Source organism: Dasypus novemcinctus, chromosome 6, assembly GCF_030445035.2.
Source record: "Dasypus novemcinctus isolate mDasNov1 chromosome 6, mDasNov1.1.hap2, whole genome shotgun sequence".
NCBI classification, from domain to species: Eukaryota; Metazoa; Chordata; class Mammalia; order Cingulata; family Dasypodidae; genus Dasypus; species Dasypus novemcinctus.
In genome coordinates this window covers 40,825,982-40,844,908 of record NC_080678.1, presented here as the reverse complement: position 1 = coordinate 40,844,908, position 18,927 = coordinate 40,825,982, and the positions used below count along the sequence as shown (strand labels likewise).

The 18,927-nt window shown below is 37.9% G+C and overlaps 1 protein-coding gene across 1 annotated transcript in view; it reads right to left on the bottom strand.

Annotated features, from left to right (window-relative positions):
* Window positions 1–18,927, bottom strand: part of HPSE2 (heparanase 2 (inactive)) — an 827,209-nt gene that overhangs the window by 239,201 nt on the left and 569,081 nt on the right. The window contains exon 6 of the mRNA XM_004457034.4: window positions 14,828–14,875. Within this exon, the coding sequence (XP_004457091.1) occupies window positions 14,828–14,875 (48 nt within the window). The remainder of the gene's footprint in view (window positions 1–14,827; window positions 14,876–18,927) is intronic.

Sequence of the window (18,927 nt, the reverse complement as noted above, 5' to 3'; positions counted from 1 at the left end):
TGAGGGTGTGGGTGGACTGAAATAGGAGAGTTGAGGAGCAATTAGAGTCTCAGATGTCCACTGCCCCTCTATATCAACAGTGCTCAGAATGTGTGTAAGGGTCCCCTGGGAATCCCTAAGATCCTTTCAGGGGTTTATAAAATCAAAACTATTTTTATAATAATGCTAAGATATCATTTGCCCTTTTTAACCCTCATATCTTTTGAGGTGATATGACACATGGAGATGTCATTGCTCTGACAGTTATGGGGGTGTATGTTTGTGTATTCCTATGTTTTTCTAGACTTTTCTAAGGGATAAGTATGTGTGTTTTCAAAATTAACTCAGTTTGTTCTCGGTATTTCTATTATGTCTTATGAGCTATTTCTATGGTATTTATATAAGGAAAGATATGGTAGTTAGGTCTACCATTTTGTTATCTGATGTCTACTTTTCCCATCTGTGTTTTGTAACTCTGTTCCTACTTTGCTCCTTATTTGAGGTTAATCAAATATTTCTTACTATTCCATTTTTTAAAAAAAAAGATTTATTTATTTATTTAATCCCCCCCCCTCCCCCGGTTGTCTGTTCTCTGTGTCTATTTGCTGCGTCTTGTTTCTTTGTCCATTTTAATTCCTCTATGGCTTTTAGCTGTATACCTTTGGCATTATTTTTTAAGTGATTGCTCTAGGATTTCAATTTGCACCCTAACTTATCTGAGTCTTCTTAGAGTTAATATTATATATCTTTATATAAAATGGAAGACCCTTGCAACAGCAGAATTCCATTTATTACTTCCTCTTTTCCTCAGTCTGTGTGGTATCACTGTCAAATACTTTACATCAACATGTTATATAACCCATAATAAAATGATATATATATTTTTGCATTGGAGTCATTTGTTTTTTTAAAGAAATTAAGAGGATAAAAATGTCTTTTATATTTATTCCCAAAATTATCGATGCTTTTCATTCTTTTTTTGAGATCCAAGTTTCCTTCAAGTGTGACTTCATTTAGGTCTGAAGAACTTCAACTTCATTTAGTATTTCTTATAGGTCAGGTCTACTGGTTTTCATTTATCAAAAATACCTTTATTTCACCTTAATTTCTGAAGAATATTTTTGCTGGATAGAAAATTCTGGTTTGCCTTGCTTTTTTCTTTTAACATCTTTTCAGATGTTCCATTGTCTCCCATTCTACATTGTTTCCCATTTGTGTCTTGGTTCCCCTGTGTGTAAAGTGTTATTTTTCTCTGAATGTTTTGAAGATTTTCTCTTTACTTTTTGTTCTCAGCAGTGTAACTATGATGTGTCTAGGTGTTTGTTGTTGTTGTTTTTCCTCTTGTATTCATCCTTTTTAGGGTTTGCCTAGCTTCTTGGAGCTATTTTTCATCAAATTAGGGAGAAGTTCAGCTTTGGCATCTTCAAAAAAATTTCTGTCCCATACTCTCTCTTTTGTCTTTCTGGATTCTGATTACACATATGTTAGACCACTTGATTTTGACCATGAAGTTCCTGAAGCTTAAGTTTTGCACATTTTCTTCTAATCTTTTTCTCCTGTTGTTTAAATTGTGTCATTTCTATTGACTCTTTATATAAGTTTGCTAGCCCAAAATTTCTTTGGTAGTTTCCAACCTCTTGTTAAGTCCATCTAGTGAGTTTTTCTTTCCAGTTCAAGAATTTCAGTTGGTTTCCATTTTACTGCTATTTTCCATATGTTTACTCATTGTGGAAATCTTTTCTCTTAACTATTTGAATATATTTAAAATCTTTAAATTCCTTGCCAGCTACTTCTACTATCTGGGCTATCTCAAGGTTGCTATTGATTGATCATCCTTTCGGCCATGGGTCACATTTTCCTGTTTCTTTGCATGTCTAGAGACATAGTATTCTGTTTTGAAGAGTGCTGGTTTGGGGCCTAACAGGAAGTTGAATGCATGATTGATTACCTTGTGCTTGTGTAGGCTTCAGTTAATACTTTGTTAGAGTGAGTCTGTTTTGGTTATACTTTAATCTTGGAGAAAATCCTTAGTCCTGGGACATGATCTTTACTCCTAAGGCGTAACCCTCTTAAGTTTCACTGGAAAGATCATGGTATACATCAAACTCCTCTAAATTTGTGAGATTCATATTCCAATCTTTGTCTCTCATATGATGGTGAGCAGCTGAAATCACTTATCAATTTTTTGTTGGAAGCTCCTTAAAGTCTCCCTTGAATAAGCACATTTCAGGGATCAGCTAAAGATCTGAAGAAAATTTATATGCATATTGGGAGTTTTACCCCTGTAGCTCCTTCTTTCTGAGATTTCCACCCTTAATTTCCAGCCTCTGACTCCTCTTTCTGACACCCTGAGCCAAGATGACTGTGTATTTCTGTTTGAGTTCTGGCCTCTTCATGCTGCATGAATTGCTGAGTAACCACAGTGGAAAAGTCATATAAAAGTAGATCTCACCAAGTACCATTCACTTCTTTTAAGGACTGAATACTTTCTCCTAGTTTTTGCCTTCTTTTTGTCACTCTCCAGAGTTTTTTTTCTTTTTCAATATTTTGTCCAGATTTTATCATTGCTCTTTATGGGACAGTTACTGTGATACACACTACTCCACCATTTGAGTAATTCAAACTTCATCTTACTAACTCTTGCTGGGTTCTCCACGTGGGTTAGTGAGTAGGACCAATCACTATGTTGTGTGTTGCGGTCCCCCACATACACCAAATCTAAGAGCATGAGCTTCCAAATCAAACAAACCTAACTACAGAACTTTTTATTCATGATTTCAGACTCAGAAGGTTCAAGTTCTACATCCCAATATTGAATTGATTCTTGTGCCCACTATATGTCTGTATATTGATTAATTCTATGTTAGTTCTTTTTTTTTTAATTTCCTGAGAATGAACTTGATTACCTAAGAAGGCTTCACCTTAGCATTTTTCAGAGTTTGAGAAACATGGCATTTGGCTTTAATTTTCACTGAGTCCTCCTGGCCAGAATTTCCTGGCATTGTTCCATGATGATTTCAAGTCTTAACTGAGAAAAATGACTAGAAGGGATAAATGGTAGATAAAAGGTGCTACTTGCTGTCTCCAAATGAATGCTAATCCTGGAGCCAAAAGAAATATAAGCTATTGCTTTGAGGGATATTTTCAGAGTATTGCAAACATGTGACATTTATCTTGACAAATGGTCAATATTTTTTAAAGTAGCCAACAAACAAAAACATATTTATAGAAAAAGTGTATTTACTCACAACAAAAAATTGCTGGGCTGACTTCATTCCTTTTGTGTTGTGGAGAAGGTTTGATCCCTCTCATTCAGCCATGATTATTGAACAAACCACACATTCTCACCTGATAATTTTCTTACACCAATATCATTGTCTTTCCCTATAAATACTATAAATGCTTCAAGCTTCAGACTCTATATTACATTTTCCAGATAGCCTTTGTGGTGAGAACACCAGGCAGGATTTGAGTTCCTCCAACAGAATGTAAGATTCTCAATAAAGATAACAGTGTCTTGTTATCAAAGTGTTAGCTTCCAAGAGAATATTCTAGGAGTGAACTTCAAGTCCAAAATCTGTCACATCCGTGTAATTTATTTTCTACAGCTTCACATAAGCTGTCGAAAAATGAAGATAATAACAGTCCTTCAGAAAATCAACTAGTCCTCTGTAGCATACCTAAGGGAAGGGACAGTAGGATGTACTTTGTAGGCTTCCAATAGCTTATTTAGGGTTCCTGGCAAGGTGTGGGCACTCTCTGTCAAAGAAACTACAAGCCATTATTTCATGTGGTGAGTCAGTTCACCATGGTCCCATTTGAATCTCCAAGGGGAGCCTTACACAGCCTTCCTGCTACCCTGAGAGAAAGGGAATTGAGGAAGGGAGAAAGGGGGAAGAATAGACTCCTAAACAGTTTATTCAATTGCAAAGAGGATTCCTTGCTTGAGGCCTTGTCTGGTCTTTTTTGTTGGTTTGTTTTCTTGTCTTTCCTTCCTTTTATCTCTTTATTCCCCCAAGGCTCTTTTTTTTCCTTGCTTGCTCATTTTTCCCTCTCTGGCCCCCCCCCCCTTTTCTTCATCTTTTTTCTTTTTTTCTATTAGGTGCTGCAGACAGTTTCTTATTTGCTGTGCTTCATCACCCTTGATTTCCTCTTTCTGTACTGTACTTTCTGTACTGATTTTGGCTACCAACTCTATCTTCCATCATCTATTGTTTTGCTTACATTCCATCTCTCTTTGTTTAACCCCCAATTTTTCTGACTTTTTATTTCTAACACCTCTATTCTGTTTTCTATATTTTATTCACTCTTTTTGTTATTGTTCTTTCTCTTTCCCTCTCTCCTGATCACAGTGGCCTTTTAATTCATACTATAGTCTTCCCTATATTCAGTTTACCACCTCACTGTAGGCACTCCACTTTTTTACTGTTACAACTCTACACAGCTTACATGAGTTTAATATCCATTCTCCTAGTTCTCACATGAATCTTCTGCTAACCTTTACTATCAATACTACTATTATACTTTTTCTTTTCTTACCTCATTTGTTTTCCCTGGTCCTAATATTTTCCTTCAGTGGAACTTAGACAGCAACAAGTAAATAGAATAAAAAGGACAGTGTCACAGAGAAGATTTAACACATATGCAAAAACATCACCTAAATAAACCCTGAGACTAGAGGAGAAGCTAATCAACTGAGTAAACCCATCAAGATAAAATGATGACCAGACAGCAACAAAAAATTACAAACCATACCAATAATGAAGAAAATATGGGCCAATCCAATGAGCAAACTAAAAACCAGGAAGAGAAGCAGAACATCAAACGACTAATCAAAGCTCTCAAAACATATATCATGGACATTTAATGAAGTGAAAGAAGAGATTAATGACATTAAGAAAACACTTGGAGAGCATACAGAAGAAATTGTAAACATACACAAAAAGATAATGGATATGATGATGATAAACAGCACAACCAAGAAACAAAAAATACAGTGTCAGCAAATTAACAGCAGACTTGAAGAGGCAGAGGAAAGAATTAGTGATGTGGAAGACAATACATCTGAAATCAAAGAGATAGTAGAATTGAATGATAAAAGATAGAAAAAATCCAGTAGGGACTTAGGGACCTGAATGACAATGCAAAATGCAAAAACATATGCATTATAGGCATTCCAGAAGAGAAGGGAAAGGGGACAGAAGGGGTGTTGGAGGAAAGAGGCTGGAAATGTCCCAAACCTATTGAGGGAGATGGATGTACATGTCCAGGAAGCACAACAAACCCCAAACAGCATAAATCCCAACAGGCCTACCCCAAGACATATACTTGTCAAATTATCCAATACTCAAGACAAAGAGAAAATACTGAAAGCAGCCAGAGAAAAGAGAACCATCACATACAAGGGAGGCTCCATAAGATTAAGTGCTGATTTCTCATCTGAAACCATGGAGGCAAGAAGACAGTAGTATGACATAGTCAAGGTACTATGAGAAAAAAATTCCAACTAAGAATAGTCTATTCAGCAAAGCCAGCATTCAAAAATGATGGACAGTTCAAAGTATTCACAGATAAAGAGAAACTGAGAGAGTATGCCAACAAGAAACATACCCTTCAAGAATTACTAAAGGGAGTTCTGCAGGAGGAAAAAAAAAAAAACAGGAGAGACAGAGTTGGAGAAGAGTGTAAGACAAATAAAATGACAAAAGGAGAAAAAAAAAACATGTGAAAAACACAAATCCAAAGAAAATATGACTAATATAAGTAATTCCTTGAGAGTAATAACACTGAATGTCAATGGATTAAACTAGCCTGTCAAGAGACACAGACTGGAAGAATAAATAAGGAAATATCATCCATCTATATGCTGTCTACAAGAAACACATCTTAGACCCAGGGATTCAAGGAGGTTGAAAGTGAATGGTTGGAAAACAATCTAACAGGCAAACAATAACCAAAAAGGGGCAGTCATAGCTATAATAATATCAGGCAAAATAGACTTTAAATGCAAAACTATTGCGAGAGACAAAGATGGACACTACATATTAGTGAAACTGATAATCTTTCAAGAAGAAAGAACAATCATGAACATTTATGCTCCTAATCAGGATGCCTCCAAATATGTGAGGCAAACACTGGAAAAACTAAGTGAAGGAATAGATGCCTTTACAATTATAGTGGGGGACTTTAATATACCACTATCAACTTTGGACAGAACATCTCAACAGAGAATAAATAAGGAAAAAAATCCTTCAATGATATATTAGAGGAGCTGGACCTAATAGACATATATAGAACATTACACCCAAATACAGCAGGATATACATTCTTTTCAAGCGCACATGGATCATTGCCCAAGATAGACCACATGCTACATCACAGAGAAAGTCTCAATGAATTCAGAAAAATTGGAATCATACAAAATAATTTCTCTGACCACAGTGGAATGAAGCTGGAAATCTGTGAGGGCCAGAGACCCAGACTGGCACCAAGATATGGAAGTTAAACAACACACTCTTAGAAAAACAGTGGGTCAAGGAGGAAACCTCAAAAGAAATCAGTAACTACATTGAAACTAATGAAAATGGCAACACAACATATCAAAACTTATGGGATGCAGCAAAAGCAGTACTGAGAGGGAAATCCATAGGCATAAATTCATACATTGAAAAAGAAGAAAGAGCTAAAATTGAAGACCTAACTGCACACTTGGAGGAATTAGTAAAAAACAAACAAAAAAAAAAACTAACCCCAATGGAAGAAGAAAGAAAGAAATAACAAAGATCAGAGCAGAACTAAGTGAAATAGAAAATAAGAAAGCACTAGAGAAAATAAAACAAAGAAACTGGTTCTTTGAGGAGATCAATAAAATTGACAAATCCTTAGCTAGACTAACAAAGAAAAAAAAAGAGAAGATGCAAATACACAAAATAAGAAATGAGAAAGAGGATATCACCACTGACTCCACAGAAATAAAGATTACCATAAGAGGATACTTTGAAAAACTATATGCCAACAAGAAGGACAATTTCGAGGAAATGGACAAATCCTAGAAACACATAAGCAGCCTACATTGATGAAAGGAGAAATTGACTATCTCAACAAAACAATCACAAGTAAAGAGATAGAAGCAGTCATTAAAAATCTCCCAACTAAGAAGAGCCCTGGACCAGACAGATTCACAGGTGAATTCTACCAAACATTCTGGAAAGAACTAACACCAACCTTGCCTAAACTCTTTAAAAAAATCAAAATGAAGGAACATTGTCTAACTCATTCTATGATGCCAACATTACCCTAATACCAAAGCCAAAAAAAGACACCAAAAGAAAGGAAAATCACAGACCAATCTCTCTAATGAAACTTGATGCAAAAATCCTCAACAAAATACTTGCTAATCGTGTTCAACAACATATTAAATTATACACCATGACCAAGTGGGTTTCATTCCTGGTATGTAAGATGGTTCAACATAGAGAAAATCAATTAATGTAATACACCACATAAACAGATTAAAGGAAAAAAATCACATGACCATATCTATAGCTGTAGAAAAAGCATTTGACAAAAATATACAGCACCCTTTCTTGATAAAAACATTGCAAAAGATAGGAATAGAAGGAAACCTTCTGAACATGATAAAGGGTATATATGAAAAACCCACAGCTAACATCATTTACAATGGTGAAATCCTAAAAACTTTCCCTCTAAGATCAGGAACAAGACAAGGATGCCCACTATCTCCCTCCTATTTAACACATTTTGTTAGAAGTACTTGTTTGAGCACTGAGGCAAGAATCAGATATAAAAGGCATCCAAATTGGAAAGGAAGAAGTCAAAATTTCACTATTTGCAGGTGACATGATCCTATACATAGAAAGCCCTGAGAAGTCTACCACAAAGCTTCTAGAACTTATAAATGAGATCAGTAAAGTTGCAAGTTATAAGATCAATGCACAAAAATCAGTAGGACTTCTGTACACCAAAAATGAGCAATATGAGGAGGAAATCAAGAAACAAATACCATTTACAAATAGTAAAAAAAAAAAATCAAATATCAAGGAATAAATTTAACTAAAGATGTAAAAGACTTATACACAGAAAACTACACAACACTGTTCAAGGAAATCAAAGAAGACTTAAATAAATGGAAGAATATTCCCTGTTCATGGATAGGAAGACTAAATATCATTAAGATGTCTATCCTACCCAAACTGATCTACAGATTCAATGCAATCCCAAATAAAAATCAACACAGCATTTTTCAATGAACTACAAAAACTAATTATTAAATTTATTTGGAAAGGAAAGAGGCCCCAAACAGCCAGACATATTGAAAAAGAAAAATGAAATTGGAGGAATCACACTGTCTGACTTCAAAACATACTACAAAGCTACAGTTGTGAAAATGGCATGGTATTGGCACAAGGATAGACACACTGACCAATAGAACTGAATTGAGAGTTCTAATATAGCTCCTCATATACACAGTCATCTGATATTTGACAAGGTCATGAAGTCCACTCAACTGGGAGAGAATGGCCTCTTCAACAAATGGTGCTTGGAGAACTGAATATCCATATGTAAATAATGAAAGAGGATTACCATCTCACACCTTATATGAAAATCAACTCAAGATGGATCAAAGACCTAAATGTAAGTGCCAAGACCATAAAGACTTTGGAAAACAATGTAGGGAAGCATCTACAGGACCTTGTAATAGGAAATGGCTTTATGAACTTCACACCCGAAGCATGAACTGCAAAAGAACAAATAGATAAATAGGACCTCCTCAAAATTAAAGCCTTTTGCAGCTTGAAGGAGTATGTCAAGAAAGGAAAAACCTACCCAATGGAAGAAAATATTTCGTAACCACATATCTGATAAGAGACTAATATCCTGCATATATAAAGAACTCCTGTATCTCAAAAATAAAAGACAAACAACATATTTTAAAAAGGGGCAAGAGATTTGGAGAGACACTTCTCCAAAGAAGAAATACAAATGGCTAAAAAGCACATGAAAAGATGCTCGAAATCACTAGCTATTAGGGAAATGCATATCAAAACTACAATCAGATACCATCTTACTCCTGTAAGATCGGCGGCTATCAAAAAAAACAGAAGACTACAAGCATTAGACAGGATGTGGAGGAATGGGAACACTCATCCACTGCTGGTGGGAATGGAGAAGGATCCAGCCATTCTGGAGGACAGTTTGGCGGTTTATCAAAAAACTAGCTATAGATCTGCCATATGACCCAACAATTCCACTGCTGGTTATATACCCAGAAGAATTGAAAACAAGGACACAAACCGATATATGCACATCAATGTTCATAGCAGCATTATTCACTATTGCCAAAAGTTGGAATCAACACAAATGCCCATCAACAGATGAACAGATAAACAAAATGTGGTATATACATGTAATGGAATACTACTCAGCTATAAGAAGGAATACAGTACAAACACATGGGATAACATGGATGAATCTTGAGGATCTTATGTTGAGTGAAGCAAGCCAGGCATTGAAGAACAAATACTACATGACCTCTCTGGTATGAAATAGCAAACCAAGCTGTCTCAGAGAGGTAGAGACTGGATGATAGGCTTACAGGAAATTGGCAGGGAGAGGAAAGTTGTGAGCTAATGTCTACATGGGTGAAATGTATGATAAAGTGGAGGTAAGTATTTGTACAGGGAAGGGATAAGATGGCGGCATAGGGATACTATCGTGTGGGGCTTTGTAGGCTTGAAGACGGCTAGGGTTGGGAGGATGGGTCAGGTGGCCCAAGGAATTGGGGGGAGGGTTGGGAAGAACAGTTGAACATGGGAGATTGTTGCATATGTGGTTGCAACAATAACGTTGACAAAACTCTTTAGAAAATATAATAAGGAAGGATTACCTGTTTAAAGTGCTTAAGGGGGGATATCTGGCACAGGGGCAGGCTTCTAGGGAGTGTTCATCTTGTCATAGTGTGTTATATCATTGGGTCGAGACCCATATAATGAGTGGGAAGGTATACCCACATCCTGGGGAGGCCTGATGTTCTCAGACAGAGGGAATTGTGTCTCTTGAAAGAATTGGTGGCTCCCAATGGGCAAGGACAGTCTAGTATGTCAAGCCCTCAGCATTGTTGCAAGTATCTGTGAATCTGGTCCTTTAAGCAGTGAAGCTTGGTTTTCACTGTGGGTCCTGAGGGAAGGGGGATAGAGGAGTAGAATAAAAGGAAGCTGGGTAACTGGGGGCCAATGGAAGTGTTCCACAAGATCGTGCAATGATGGATATAGGACATGTTAAATTTCACCAAAAATGTATAAAATTCTAGAGGCTAAAATGTAAATCATAATGTAAGCAATAATGTAACTAAAAATTTAGAAAATTGTACAGTCTAAAAAATAAACCAAAATGTAAACCAAAATGGAACCATGTTTGATAACTATGTTTCAATATCTGTACATCAGCTGCAGCAAATATAACATGAACATGTAAAAAGATCATTGCTGGGGAAGGGGGAAAAGGGTTTATTGGATATATGGGGGTCCCCTATATTGTATACATGACTTTATTGTGATCTAAAACTTTTTTGAAGACAAAATTAAAACTAAAAAAGAATGGATGTATATACTGAAGAAGAAATGAAAGAAATTGCCTTGCCACTGTACACATAGGGCAACACCTATTACGGTGATGAAAGGCAAAATGTCAAAAACAAAGTTTTATGATATTTTTCATGTTTTAATACTCCAATTTATTTTTACTTTATTTTAGTTTTTCTAAATTAGTATGTATTCTATTTCTAATCTTTAAACCTATCATTACTATTTCATTTTCCTACTAACTGAATTTGGCAATATAGTAGGCTTCATTTTTTAAGAAGTTTTGGACCAGAGAGGGGTTCAACTATGGCAAGGGAGGAAAGCTGGTGTGGGGTGTTATTGATAGGGACACATGGTTGGGAGGGAGTTCTCCAGGGCATGTCTATAGGGTATATGAAATGTTTGGCTATTCATTGGGTATTTTCATAGCAGTTACAGTTACAAATGATAAGTGAGGGAGTGCTGAGTTCCTAGCCAAGGGAGCTCTGTCACATTTCCCAATGGAACAGCAACAATCCCCCAAGTGCAAGGACAAAGACCAGTGAAGAAGGATGCTCCAATGATGAGCCCTTGATACTGATGACTATGCTAATGAACCTGTGTGCCTGAAATTTGAACTAGGCTTAGAGCTGCAGGATGCCTAAGAGTTACTTCCTGAGAGCCTCCATGTTGCTCAGATATGACCACTCTCTAAGCCAAACTCAGCATGTAAATGCATTACGTTCTCCCCAGTGTGGGTCATGACTCCCAGGATGAGCCTCCGTGGTGCCAGTGGATTACTACCAATCACTAACTGGTGATGCAATTAGAAAAAGACCTTGAATAAAAGGGAGAAATGGTAAATATAAATGAGTTTATATGGCTAAGAGTCTTAAAAAAATGAGTCAGGAAGTCATGCTTATGTATGCCTCAGCAGGATCCCAGAGACAGCCAAAGTAGATACAACCCCAGGTACTGGTGCTCCTGAGGGCTATGGAGACATATAGGTTCTATGGTCATGGCAGTTGGCTCTGGAGTTCAGTGCCTTGTCAGTGGGCCCCACTTTGGAATTTGTGTTCCTGAGTGTGATGGATTTGAACTCAGATGTGACCTTTCTACACACGCCTCTTCTGTCACGTTTACTGAACCTGTGGTTGGTGCTGGGGTTGGGGTATACCCAAGAGACTTGAATCTCTGGACTGGCCATGTGCTTGCTGGGCCCTGAGCCTCAGCAGAGTAGAAACTCGTACTCTCTGTTTTATTGGACTTACCCAGGTCAGCTAACAGATAGGTGAAGATGGTCAACCACCACATCAGGGAACTGAGAGTGCCTACAACTGCAAGCAGGAGAATTACATCCATCAACCATGTAGGATGGAAGCCCCCTCTCGACATACAGGTAGAGTGGACAGCACCATCCCAGGGTCCACAGGATGGAGGAATAAAATATGGATTAGAGTGAACTTATTGGTATTCTACTATAGAACTACTGTGACTAGTAATGGAAGAAACTGTAGCACTGATGTGGAGACAGTGGCCACAGTAGTTGAGGGCAGGCAAAGGGAAGAAGAGATGTGATGTGGGTGCATTTTCAGGACTTGGAGTTGTCCTAAATGATTTTGCAGGGACAGATGTTGGACACATATCCCACTGAATGTACTGGGGGAGAGTGTAAACTACAATGTGAGCTATAATCCATGCAGTGCAGCAGTGCTCCAAGATGTATTCAACAAGGCAACAGATGTGCCACAATGATGAAGGACTTTGTTGATGTGGGAGGAGTGTGGGTTGTGGAGTATGGGGTATGTGGGAACCTCTTATATTGTTTAATGTAATATTTTTTTTTGTGATCTATGTATCTTTAAAAGAATACAATAAAGAAATAAATGCTCATATATACATATGTAAATAACAGTCCTGTTAATTGGCTTGAAGTTTTGTAACCTAGAAAAACATGTTCTTAATCTTAATCCATTCCTATGGGTATGAACCCATTGTAAATAGGACCTATTGATGAAGTTTCTTCAGTTAAGATGTGGCCCACCTCATTCAGGATGGATCTTACTCCTATTACTAGAGGGCTTATAGAGAAGGCCCCAGAGAGAAGCTACAGACAGCAGCCAGAAGCTGGAAGCCAAAGGAAGCTGGAAGTGAAAGAAGATGCTACTATGTCCATTACCATCTGACAGAAAAGCCAAGGACCAAGGATCACTGGCAGCAGCCCCAGTATCACACTTTCTTCTGGGAGAAAGCATCACCTTGCAAACACCTCAATTCTGGATTTCTCCTATGTTAAAAAATGTGAGCCAATATATTACGAGTAAGTAACATTCTGATAGATGAGAAAAACAAACAAATAACAAATACAAATCATGGGATAAAATAATAATTGCAAGTTATGATAAGTGTAATGAATAAAACAAAGAGCTAAGAAGAAAAAATGAAATAGGGGACCTGTTTTAGATAGGATGGTCAGGGAAGGCCTCTCTGATGAGATGACAGATAAGCTGAGACTTGAAAGGGGAGAAGGAGAAAGCCACACAAGAGGGGAGAGAACAACATTCTAGGCAGAGGGAACAGTATGTACAAAGATAGGCAGACATGTACCTGAAACTTCAAAGAACCTAACAAACACTAGTGTGGTGCGATGGAATGAGTAAGGGCCGAGTGGTGCCAGGTGAGATCAGAAGGTAGCAGAGGACAAACACAAAGGGCCTCATAGGCCAGAGTAGAGAATTTGGCTTTCATCCTAGTGCAAAGGGAAGACACTGGGGTTTGAAGCAAGGGAAGGACATGATTCTCAGATCTATTCAATCCATGACTTACAGAAACAAATTGAAAGAGGATAATAATTTCTGACAACATTTGGTACTTCTTGTTTGGAGAAACTAAGTATAAATGCAGAATAAAACACTTTCCATTATGATTCAAGTTATGGATTGCCAACAACAAAAAATCTTTTTGGGGGAAACAGACTTGGCCCAGTGGTAGGGCGTCCGTCTACCACATGGGAGGTCCCCGGTTCAAACCCCGGGCCTCCTTGACCCGTGTGGAGCTGGCCCATGCGCAGTGCTGATGCGCGCAGGGAGTGCCCTGCCACACAGGGGTGTCCCCCGCGTGGGGGAGCCCCACGCGCAAGGAGTGCACCCGTGGGGAGAGCCGCCCAGCCCTGAGAAAGAGGGTGCAGCCTGCCCAGGAATGGCGCCGCCCACACTTCCCGTGCCGCTGACGACAACAGAAGCGGACAAAGAAACAAGACGAGCAAATAGACACAGAGAACAGACAACTGGGGGAGGAGGGGAATTAAATAAAAATAAATAAATCTTAAAAAAAAAAATCTTTTTGGGATACTTAAAGATTTAATCTACTTCTCTTTCTTTCACACTTGTCATGAATCCCCAAGGGATACTCTGACCTACTTAAAACGGGGATAAACAAGAGGAGTAAATGCCCTATGCAGGAAGGGTTAGAGTAAATGGGAAAGATGGCCATACTTGAGGGCTGTGGCATAAGGGCTGGAAAGCACATGTCTGTGCAGCGAGGACCACACTAGGTAAGAAATGAATTGGAAGATGTTGGGGATAGGTTTCTACAGAAAATAACAGCATGATTCCAATATAAAATTGGGGAGATATTGTGTGATGCTGGACATTTTGGGACATATGCCATAAGGAGACTTAAAGAAAACTGAAGTTTATATATCAGATAATTATTTTTTACAAGTCAAGCTATCTTGGGGTAACAGGTCTTTGCCATTGTCAGCTTCTTTCTGGAATACAGGGTTTATCCTTTCTTCAAGCTGCTTTATTCCCTTGATACTTTTTAAAAATCTACTTCATATTAATGCCATTGACATAATGAAGTGTTTCTATTTTCACATGATATATTGAGTAATTAAAACTATTTCCTCTCTTAAACAAGAAAATTTTTCCCAAAGGAAAAGTTTACAGGGAAACGGTATAATGCTTAGACAGCCATTACCTGTTCGCTGATGACAGATTAATTTTGAAATGTACATAGTAGTTGAGCTCTCCAAAATGTGTCAGTGTTGTGTGGTACATGTGTGTTTTTTAAAGAACAAAGCAAAACAAACGTATTATACTGTGGAGATAGAATGTGTCATAAGAACAGCTTTGGAGTTAGTTTAAATTTTTTCTTAGAGAGTGAAGGATAACTTATTTAATGCCAACCATGAACTTGGTGACAACTAATTATCTTTCATTTCATAACAGCTGTTATAAGTAAGAGCAAAAATGGTGAATACCTACTGTTGCCAGGTAACTGCATCCACTGTGCTTCCTGCCACCTTCATGAATCTGGAAGGAACAGAAAGAAAATAAGGTATTGCAGTTTTACGCAAACCACATCCTTAGGGTTGAAATAAGACAAACAGAGACATAGATTGGATCAATATCTGAGCAGTAATGCTTTCTACCATGGTCCACAACCACAATGACGGCCTGCCCATAGCTACTGGAAGTCAAACTGTAAAGAAGGTGAAGGTAATCATACTTTTAGCTCCTTATACTTCCCTCCCCACCAGAAAAGCAATACCCCAATATGGCATTCCACCTATGTCTGTCTTCTCAAGTTCATGCCTGATGGCTCTCCATATCCCTTCCCTATAATCAAAATTATCTCTTCCATTTCCTATTCTCTAAGGACTCTGCCCTCTGCAGGAAACAAACTAACAATGTCTCCCAAAGATGATAGCAAACAAATGCCTTTGAAAAACTGGAGGCTGTAAATACTGTGAGATAGTCTGTGGCAGAAGCTAGAGGAATATGAAAGTCTTGAAGGAAAAAGAAGTCACATGTTTGGGACTAAAAGAGTAATAGATGTCTGGAAAAATAATAAAATTAAAGGTTAACTTAAAAGCAACAACAACAACAACAAAACAACTCTGAAGCCTCTGAGAGAGCATGGAAAAATCCAGTTTATTTACACAAGTATAAAGCACTATCAAATATGCCCTAATGATGGTTTGCTACATCTGCCTGAGTGCCATAATGAAAAATATAACTATTTTTGGAGACACTAAATAGCAAGAACTGTCATCTGACAAGCATGCTTAGTTCAAAAGAGAAATTAGAACTAATTTCCTGAAGCTATGCTCCCAGCAAAGCCTTGTTAGGTCTACCCTCCTGTGCCCCTGGAGGTTCCAGGAGAACCAAAGGGCTAGAATAAAGGCCTCTGGGGCCTCACAGATGCCCCAAGGTATTATAAATTGCATGCCTGTGAAAAACTCAATTATCCGTATATCTCTTTCTCCCCATTCCACATGTCTGAGGCCATGCGTTGTCATGGCTATTAATACTATTTGAGAGCATTACACCAGGCATAGAAAATCAAAAGGAACATTTCAATGCTTCAAGATATTCCTTTCAGCCCTAAGGCTCTGGATGGCAACTTTACTTCAGATGGAAACAATCTTCAATTAGTACTTCATAATCCAAAGACTCTTCTACACAGCATTTTGTCTGGAAGGCCCTATCCCTTCTCTTCTCCATCATGTTCTTTCTAGAGAGGCACCCAGGCAAAGGAGTTGCTGAGCATTGCCCTAAGAAATTTTCTTCTTTGCCTTAAAGGTAGATGAGGACTGACTCTCCTTGTTGGAGTAGGCAGGAGAAAGCTGGGTACCAGGACTTTTAATTAGCATCAAAATGGAGCTTATAAAAATATTTTAAAAAAATTTAAGGCCCTGTGTTGGTCTTTGTCTGCTTTTTAAATTCCAGTACCATTCATCAGTCCAGGTGTAAGAAAATGGAAAATGGAGCATGGAGGTGAGAGAGGAATGGAATTGGTGTGATGGTCAAAATGTCAGTGTCAATTGGAGGGAAAAGAACATTTACAGAATATCTACTCAGTACATATTTAAGCAGAGTGCAAAGGACATTCACATATGTTGTTTCTTATAATTCTCAAAATTATTTTTCCTGGTGAGGTGGATATTACTGATCCCATTAAATAGATTTCTAGGTTCCCTACTATCTAGAGAAGTCCTATCTCCAGCTACCACAAATAGTCAAGTTTTTATGTGGTCATGCCACCCCTCTTAGCAGTACTCCTTGGTAAGTAGGGCATAGATGTCCTCTGCTTTGGAACACATGAATTTCTCTTTCTCTTTTTCTGATCTCTTTTCCCCGGGCCAGAAATAGTTCTTTTGAGTCTGGGAGAGTAGCTTCATAATCCTCACTATTTCTGGCCCTATGCCTAGGATTCCCCTTTAGGAATTCAAAAGCCAGAAATGCTTTTGAGCTATTTGTTTTTTCCATCCTGCCACATACTACACATCAGTCAATAAGCACCCAGCCAACTATCTGCCTGAATGGTAAGGAAGAGAACGGAAAAATACAGGGTAAAAGAAAACAGATTAATATTCAAAATACTTATGTCCTCTAAACAGTGGAACTTGAGGATATTCTTAGAAGCAAGATGGTTCAAAAATAAAGTGGGGGGGAAACGGACTTGGCCCAGTGGTTAGGGCGTCCGTCTACCACATGGGAGGTCCACGGTTCAAACCCCGGGCCCCCTTGACCCGTGTGGAGCTGGCCCATGCGCAGTGCTGATGCACGCAAGGAGTGCCCTGCCACGCAGGGGTGTCCCCCGTGTAGGGGAGCCCCACGCGCAAGGAGTGCGCCCCGTAAGGAGAGCCGCCCAGTGCGAAAGAAAGTACAGGCTGCCCAGGAATGGCGCCGCCCACACTTCCCGTGCCGCTGACGACAACAGAAGCGGACAAAGAAACAAGACGCAGCAAATAGACACAGAGAACAGACAACCGGGGGAGGGGGGAGATTTAAATAAAATAAATAAGTCTTTAAAAAAATAAATAAATAAAGTGGGGGAAGATGAAATTTTGCATCCTCCCTGGGGAGTGGGAATTTTAAAAACTGGGAAAAGTAGACCATCTTAGATATATATGTCACCATTAAAAAAGCAATAAAATGTTAAAAAATATATTTACATGGGTTTTATTCCTCCAAAATAATTTATAAAATTTCTGAAATAGAAATACTTTATGTAAAACTGGTTTAATTTGCATATAACAATAGCCATAATTTCAATACTGATATTTATAGTGCCTTCTCCTTATAAAATGTTTTCAGCTTTTTATATGTATAATTTCACATAATCCTCAAGACAGATAGGTAGATATTTCTATTTTATAATGGGGGATGTTGAATATCAGAGAGGTTTATGACTTCCTCAAAACAGCTAGTGCAGACTAAATCCAGGTTCTCTGATTTCAATTCCTACCTTCTTTCTAGTTTCCTATGATGCCTCTAAGCTCAATGAGAACACTGAGGCCAAGAAGTACTAAGATGCAAAAATAAGTTTAATATTTGCCTTGAGAAAACAGTACCATATTTATCAGAAAAGGAAAAAAAAAGCCTGAGGGTCTTCTTCGCTTGTTGTGTTCAAGTGTGGTATGGAGTATAAGAAAGGATGCTGAAGGCTTTTCTTTTATTAGAGAAGTCACAGATTTACAGAAAAATCAAGCAGAAAATACACAGTTCCCATATACCACCCCCACCCCCACATGCAGTTTTCCCTATTATTAACACTTTGTATTATTGTGGTAACTTTGCTACAATTGATGAAACAATATTATATAATTATACTATACATAGTTTACACTAGGTATCCTTATTTGTACTGTATAATACTATGGTTTTTCTTTAATTTTTATTCTAATAACATATATACAACCTAAAATTTTCCATTTGAATCACAATCAAGTATATAATTCAGTGCTAATTACATTCACTATGTTGTGCTACTATCACCACCATCCATTAACAAAACTTTTCCGTCATCCGCAACAGAAACTCTGTACCAATTAAGCATTAACTCCCCATTCCCTAACTCACCCAGACCCCTGGTTACCTTCATTTTAGTTTCTGACTCTGTGAATTTGCTTATTCTAATTATTTCATATTAGTGAAGTCATACAATATTTATCCTTTTTTGTCTGGCTTATTTCACTCAGCATGATGTCTTTAAGGTTCATCCATGTTGTATCATGTATCAGAAGTGTGATCCATTCATCTGTTGATGGACACTTGCGTTGCTTCCCTCTTTTGGCAATTAGGAATAATGCCACTATGAACACTGGTGTGCAAATATCTGTTTGAATCCCTGCTATCAATTCTTCGTGTATATACCTAGCAGTGGATTGCTGGGTTATATGGTAATTCTATACTTAACTTTTTGAAGAACCACCAAACTGTTTTCCATAGCAGTTGTACCATTTTACATGCCCACCAACAATGAACAAGTGTTCCTGTTATTCCACATCCTCTCCAATGATTGTTAGTTTCCATAGTTTCAATATTAGCCATTTTAGTGGGTGTGAAATGTTCTCTCA